Source organism: Microchirus variegatus (genome assembly GCF_963457635.1).
Source record: "Microchirus variegatus genome assembly, chromosome: 17".
In the NCBI taxonomy this organism is placed as follows: domain Eukaryota; kingdom Metazoa; phylum Chordata; class Actinopteri; order Pleuronectiformes; family Soleidae; genus Microchirus; species Microchirus variegatus.
The window spans coordinates 10616497-10624723 of NC_139818.1; the positions used below are offsets into that span (position 1 = coordinate 10616497).

At 40.2% G+C, this 8227-nt stretch overlaps 1 protein-coding gene across 1 annotated transcript in view; it reads right to left on the reverse strand.

The window, feature by feature from the left end:
• LOC310938953 (SH3 and cysteine-rich domain-containing protein 2-like) overlaps positions 1 to 7817 on the reverse strand; it is a gene marked incomplete at both ends in the record, with an annotated part of 28353 nt that extends 20536 nt beyond the window's left edge. The window contains one exon of the mRNA XM_083903607.1: positions 7758 to 7817. Within this exon, the coding sequence (XP_083759733.1) occupies positions 7758 to 7817 (60 nt within the window). The remainder of the gene's footprint in view (positions 1 to 7757) is intronic.
• Positions 7818 to 8227: the final 410 nt, after the last annotated feature.

The window sequence follows — 8227 nt, forward strand, 5'->3', positions numbered from 1 at the left end:
TGACAAATAATTAAATCAATGATTAAGGGGCTGTTCACGCGGAGACAGTGTTTTAGGACCTGAAGCATTGTTTGGAGATTGAACATCCACAGCTCATCTGTGACTGTGACAGAGAGAGAGTGTAATTCTCCCTCGGCAGTAAATAAAGTTAGCTGGAACTCGCTCTCGCGGCCAGGGGTCAATAAAGTTGCTGTAAATATCGTAAAAGTCGTACATATACTTGCCTGCATAAAGGAGTTTATTAAAGCCTTATTTAAAATCAACAATGATGATAATAATATTAAAGCAAACAGAGCATCCATATCGGAATAGTATCGGTATCTGCAGATATCCAAATTCAGGTATCGGATCGGAAGTGAAAAAAGGTGGACCGGTGCATCCCTAGAATGCACCCCAAGTAACTAGTTGCAGTATTTGTGAGTTTTGGATAGGGCTGGGTGCCACAGCTAAAAACATTATCAGGATAAAATGTGAACAAATTATAGTTGATATCATCAGCATAACATCCGATAATGAAAAAGTTCCATAGTGCAAGTTGAAGAAACTGTGGTTAACTGCGGTTGTTCATGAGCAGAAAACACAGAGACATTTCACAAATATGAAATAAATCATTCAAAGTAATGATATGCATTATGCCTCACAGTGTTCTTATGCAATGCATAAACACATTGATATATTGAACACGACCGCCACTGAAGAAAACGATATTGAATAATTGCAGAGTCCTTGTCTGTGTTGTAGTGAGTTATTATACAGTAGTTATTAGTTTCCTACAAGGCAGTAGTAGAGTGTGTTTTCTTACATCTCATAACATCCTCACCACAGAAAATAGAAAGAAAAACTGAGTTCTAACGAACGCAAACCTTTTATTTCTCTGTGGCACATCTATTTATGGATGTCAGAAAAGAAGAACCATCGCATCCTGAACTTCTGACAGCAATTAGCTGAGTGCAGGTAGTGATGCAAGCTGTTGTTCACTCAGACAGATCATGATGAAGCAAAGAATAAAGGAAAAACAAAAAAGGGAAGTCAAAGCAAATGGATAAAAGGAAGCAACAAAAGTTAAGATTGATGAAAAAAAACAAAAAACATTACACTTTCAACCTCTGATCCTTTTAATGCCCTAAATGCACTTGGGCTTTTGTCCATCACCCGGGGAAAAGACAGAGCAGACGCCTTGGCCTTGTTCTCTGGCTGTTTAAAAATGAGCAGTGCAGTGTGGAGCAATGTTTGGTGAAGGTTGCTATAAATAGGCTGTTGTGTGTGGACTGCCTGGATAAATTAATAATTAAGGAATGGGGGGGGGGGGGGTTCATGGTGTTCACACAAGATGCCTGTGAACGGGAGAAAGTCATCCTGCTGCCACTGTGATGCAGATGCAGCTTCCTTCTTTCTTCGTTGCCGTCTTTCTTACAAGGAGAGTGACCGTGCAGTGACACAAAATCCAAACTGAAAGGGCCTATATACAATGACGATGATATTAAGTCATTAGGGATTAAGAAAACATGAAATACTGGCTTCACTGACAACAACAATGACCAATTTAATATCATTCTCATTCGAGCGCCTCTAACTATGTAACCACCAGGGTTGCCAGCAGAGTTTTAAACTGTGAAGGTTGCTGTTGTACATATTTTTACACATGAGCTTGTTTAGTTATGTGTGAATAAGGAAAATCATTTCTCAATAAGGACACGTGAGCATTCTTATCTGGAGCCGTGTCTAAACACTGCATCCTTATGTCATTGTTAGAGATTTATTTAGAATTCATTAGTGAAATGTTTTTTTTTTTTGCACTAAAATGTCAGCCCCTTATACATAATTAATAATCCTATGGCAATAAAAAAAAACAGTAGTAATCCGTCAGCACACGCCTGCTGGCAGTTTCAGCTGCCACACGGCTGCCACGTCTCGTCTTCTGTTGTAATCCTGTAGAGGAATCAGTCCAGAATAAGCTTGATGCATATGTAGGAATTTACAAAACGCTCATTGCATCAGGTTTATAAGCTTCTTTTGAATAAGAAATACTTATTTGCTGCTTGGTCTTGCATCAGCAGCACGGTTACACAGCACATAAGCAGCCTTTTGTGTTGCTATGTCCACACAGCAGGGTGGTGCACACTACGCAGATCTACACATCTGCGATTATTGACACATGCAGGTTAAATATGTACATGAGGTATACTTTGGTTGTTCGACATGGTAATCACACAGCTACCATGCTTATGTATGAAATGTTGCACATATGTTTTAGTTTCCGTCTGGTCACATCTCTTCTACAGAAGCTCAATCTGGAGGCTGCAGCAACTCCAACCTCTGCTAACTCTACTTATGCAAACAGCTGAGTTCATCTCTAGCAGCTCATGATATTCATCTTATCCCTGAACACACTAAAACCCGAATAATTCCACCTGCAGTAGCCCGATCTTTGAATTAAAGGTGACCTCATTAGTCGCTGCTCCAGCTGGACTGTGTTAGGTGAAAGTGCATCCACGAAACAACCTTGTGTGAAGCTAGAAAGTTGTAAATCATCAGTGCACGTTAATAATCTCAGGTGCTGGTCATAGAGCAGTGAACAATCCGACAAGTTTCCAGAACAGAGTGAGATCAGCAGTTATGTCATATCCATCTCTATAGGGTTTTATCACATCCTCCAAACAGCACACTCAAGAGAGGTGGTCGTTAATTAAGTTCTTTAATGCTTTAATGTAAAAATGTCAGAAGTCTGCAACTTCTGTCGCCAAAACACTGTTGTTGCCTCCACTCATCCAAGCCCTCTCAACGAGGAGTGTGAAATGCTTACATAAATTCTGCAAACGAACGAGAACGAGGAAACGCGATAATTATGCAAAACTGAAATGCTATTATAGTGTTTTTATTTACAGTGTATATGTACAGACTAAAATGGGCTATATAACCAAGAAAATGACACACACCAACCAGCTATTTATCTACAGACATACCTCGCCAAATCCACACAGGACTGAGGCAGAAAAGGCTCCGTTCTCATGCATGTTTCTGCAACGCTGTCAATCAAAAACTGGTTCCACCTTTCAGACTGTTCCTCCAGTCAACATGCAGAATCTCAGCGTCCGCCCGCTGCTCCATTGACTCTGAGAGAAGCTGAGCTTCTCAGGAAGTAACATTTACCGCAAGATCTATTCTGTGTCGTCCCATAGAGAACAGTTGAAACTGAGCTTCAAGTGGTTTTAATGTGGAGGATGCTACGGGAATAAGAAATAGCTGATTCTGAACGAACTAGTGACACGTTCTCGTCACATTCCAGCACACGTTAAATGAAATGGAAATACCACACAGTACATGATTTGATGACATTTTAGAGGACAATGAGCTTCCGTTGCTGTCTTAGAGCAATCGCCACTGATCTGAAGCTCAAAAGCCAAAAAAAGGAGACATGAACCAAGCTTCTGCTGTGAGTGATAGAGATGCTGCTGTGCCGAAGAAAGATACATCTACTGCTGCAGCTTTGTGACACACAAACACAGCGTACAGGAAGAGTCAGGACGAAAAAGGATTTGGAGAAACATTTATGTTGGTGCCACGTGGTGTTTTCAGCCAAGGAGGTGGGAATCTTTCTGAAAGAATGACCTGAGGTCCACATTCCAGCCAAGAACATTCAAATGTAATGAGATAAACTTCCTTTCTTTAATTTAATGCGAGTTAAGAGGTTATTTTGCTTTTCCATTAGCGATAGTACCTGGTACTTTTAGCACCAAGCTGAGGCGGGGCATGGCGGAACTATGTCGTGGAAAAGTGCGGATTGTCACCGTCACATGTGTAGTGCAACCAAACATCTGGTTTCTGAGCGAATCGTGGTGCTCTTGGTCGTCCAGTCGCTGCCAAAATTCAGCCCTTTAAAAAGGGTTAAAATCCAGCTGTGTGTGTGTAGACCAGGGGTCACCAACCTTTTTGAGTCAGAGAGCTACCTTAAGGGTAAAAAATAATATGGAGGGCTACCATATAATATTTTTTTGTTTGTTTACCATTTAAATGATTAATATTATGCATTCAACTGCATACACATTCCTTCCAGTGCTTACTCCTAACGATTACCAGTTTTTATAAACAATATCAAAGATATTTTACTGACAGATCATACGGATACATGCAAGTGAGGTGAAGTGAAGTGAGCCCGCGGGCACCGTATTGGCTGCCCGCGGGCTACCAGGTGCCCGCGGGCACCACGTTGGTGACCCCTGGTGTAGACGAATAAAAAAAGCATGTTCTGGTTTTTAATTACTGCCACATTATCAGCCCTATAGCAAATATTAAACAATGAGATAAATGGCTTATTGTAAATCATTTTTCTCCACAGTAACGTTGGCTCCTGCTTCATAGAAACCACACTGAGTGTCTTTGTACGTCTTTGGAAATCAATTAAAGCACAACATACATAGAAAATCAATAGAATGTGCAGGGATGTGGAGCTTTCAGGAATCTTTTTTTCTGAGATAAACAAGATATAAATATAAAAACATGTGTTTTTTATGCATTAGTGCATCACACATTTGACTTTTTAGCTTGAGCAAACAAATCTTATTTCAGTGCCAGTGATTTAACTTGCAGCACATCAGGCTCCAGCTTCACATAATCCCCAACACATTTCAAATATCAGCTGAGGACAAATCACAATGTGCAGCTTTAGTTTTTATCAGCAAAATGCAAGTTATTTGGACTTGGAATATACTATTAAACAGACAATAAGACAATTTTGCATAATACAGCCGTTTCTTATTGTTTTTTAATGTCTATTTGTGGTTGCACTGTGTTTATACATGTATTAATGTATACTGCTGCGTGTATATTTATGTATATGTATTCAAGTGTTGCATCAACCATGGCTGCAATCTGTCACATTTACATGTGAATCGTCTTTAATGTGTGCAGTCCCTTATTTACAGTCAACAAATGAATAAATAATGAGCTTGTTATGTATGTGTTGTGACTGCAGTCAAAAGGTTAGTTCACCATTCATGAAAGAAGCAGAATAACCATCAATAATTCAAATGAATAGCTTTGCCTTCGGGATGAAAAGGTAAAACAAAAACAATAACACCTCCAGTGTCACAAAAACAGCAAGCTCCTAAACTTAATCCCAGCAGATTCCACACTAACCGTGAAACTGCACTGGGACTGTGCTGACTCAGCAACATTTTAGGACTCAAACAAGGACAGTAATTCAATGACTTTGGACTTTAAAAAAAAAAAAAAAAGCAACAATGCATACATGAGCACAATGTGACACTGTAAAGCTGCTGAAAGTCGGTTTATCGATACGTGTTCTCACTCCTGGATGTGAAACACTGATCTGATCACATTCTGTTCTTTGTGTATTTGCGGTCACTATAAATATCCTGCTCTCCTCATCTCATGTCCGTCTCCCCGATTATGTCGCCTTCTCCCACGAAACCTCCATCTGTTTTCTGTGCTTGTTTCAAAGGTCAGACACACAAGTCAATCATCCTGGCAGACGGAACGCTAACATATCACGGTCTGTCAGAGGTTAGGGCGAGCGACTGATGTGCATCCTCCGGTTAACGGTAACAAGCATGAGGAAGCTGGATGCACTTTGTTCAGAAATGTCATCTACACACACCTGCGTAATCACATGAAGGCTACAGATACCTGACACAAGCTCTTGTGTTGTATTTGCTCATTAAAGAGTTTATAGTTTCCGACTGACACAAACTCAGCCACTAGCCAAGAGAACATTAATTGTCAAGAGTCTCAAAAACTCAAATGATAATTCTCTAATTTTACATTTGTGTGTAATGATTTATTTTTTCCTGGGCATCTTTTTGAAATGTCTAGTTTATCCGTTTACAGAAAAGTTAAGAAAAGTTATAAAATGCAAATGTGAATTTAATTGTAGGCACAATGCTTTTTTTTTCAAATTGAGTATAGTTTTTCATCTTAAAAAACTGGGTGCCCTTAAAAAGCTTTGAACCAACCAATGGACCACGGTGCGTCTAGCTCCACCCACCCTGGTGCTGGTCCACTGAGCTAGTTACTCTACAGAATAGGAGCGCAAAAAAGTGGGGCAGTGCAGATTATTTAGGGACTCTTCACGGGATTTGACAATAGAAATGCAAAAAACTGCACAACCGTTTGATGGAATCAGGGCAAACCTGACAACTTAACTAACTGGTATGAGGGGATGAGAAGTCAAGAGCTGTTCATTTTTCACTCAGGATAATCTCAGGATGCCTCGACCATTTTGGCTTTAGTGAGAGAGAAGATGCAAGGCCACAAGTTCAGCACTGAGATGCTGATGACGCATACAGTGTGAAATATGTCACCCACAGCTACTTTCTTTAACTTATCAGCCTCTGCCTGAGTCTCACTCACTTTACAGCTGAGAGGGCAAATTCGAGAAGAACGTCAGTGAAGTGGTAAGAGCAGGGTCCTGTGTTTGTTTCTAAATTTGACTTCATATAAAAAGCACTTTTCCTGAAGCTAAGCTACTTTAAGATAGTTCCATAATGAGAAACTCTGCAACGCTACAACAGAGCAGAGTAAAATCAGGTAGTGTATAGAAAAAATATATATATTACAAATGTAATATACAATGTAGTGTTTAAATCTCATAAGTACAGAGTGAACAGTGTGAGGGACTGCACATGTAAGAAAGTGCATAGATATCTATGTTATGTGCATTAAAGGGATGTGGTATACTTTATAAATCCTATTAGCCCCTCTTGCATTTCTGCAAATAACAATTATTTTTATATGAGCAATTAATCTGTCGATCAGTTCTCCATTTATCGTAGTCGTTCGGTCCAAATGTCAGAAAATATTGATTGACGTTTCCCAAACCCCAAAATAATGACGTTCAATCACCAAAATCATTCTATTTTAATGATTAATTGGTTATATGAGCAGATAAAAAGTATTTAAGAAGATGATAAGCAATCAACTATGTCAATATAAATTTAAAACGTGGGGTACTATCAGGGTCTCTGGATCCCTATTAAAGAACAACCATCATGGATTATATCGTATGAGAAATGCTGTGCCTTCTCTGCACACCGCAGGCCACACACACACACACCTCCATGTAATCTCTGCCCTCTAACTCTGAGGTCAGGGAGGTTACAAGAATTAAAGCGGCTTAAAAGTTGTTATGCAAGACCCGCGGCCATTCCAGAATTAGCCTAATTGGAACAGAACACAAGAAAGCAAGTAAAAATTAGCATAAAAATGGCTGAATTAACATAGACGCAAGCACAGTGGCATGGATACGCACAGATACAGCCTATGTGTATCTGTCCTTTTGCCCTCTGACCAGATAAGGACACATTTTATCCATTTCTGTTCCTAAATTTTGTTTTATATCTTGTTTATATATGCACCCCTGAGCAATATTTCTCAATTAAAAGTGTACCAGCAAACAAACACTGCATTTGAGTTGTTTAAGCCCATAAACATTTACATGTTCACTGAAATAAACAACATTTTGCCAATGTACCAATATTATTATTTTCAATTAATAAATATGAGGGGAGTGCCCTTTTTCTCCACTTTAATCTCTGCCCCCTGAAATGTCTGTGCACGCCCCTGCAGAGCACGAGGCAAACGCAAACATCTTACCGGTTATAACCAAATTTACCTTTACCTCCTGCCTAAAACACTCATCTTTACTAAGTTATCAATCACTAAATGTCTATTGTTTTGCGTGTGTTTGTTTGTTTGTTTTTGAAAGCGCAAATCATGTTTGCACAGGTGCGTCAGGTTACCTTTGATTCCGGCTGGCTGGGCACGGTGGCCTCATTCTCCTTCTCGCTGATTTCAGTCATCGCGAAGAAAAACAAATAAACAAATACAAATTCTCCTCCGGCTGCAGAAGTTGTGAGAGGACGATGAGTCCACGGTGACGAGAGGAAACTATCAGCTCACAGAAGCATCGCTACAGTCTCGCGTCCACGGAGGCTGAGCGCGTCAGCTTCCATCCACATGGGATTTGTTTAGCAGTATAACGAGCGATTATAAGTCCAAATGTTGATTCTTGGCTTTAGTCTGTAAACGTGCACATAAAAAGAGTTCATATACATCGAACAGAGGTAAATATCCTGGAGCAGCTGCAGCAGGAGTCGGTCTTGTGCGTGCGCTTCCCTCCGCCGCCTCGCTCCTGTCTCATCCACCGGCACTGCTCTTTACCTCGCCTCGCGCGCGCACTCACGCGCTTTTACAACAACTTTGATTTCGC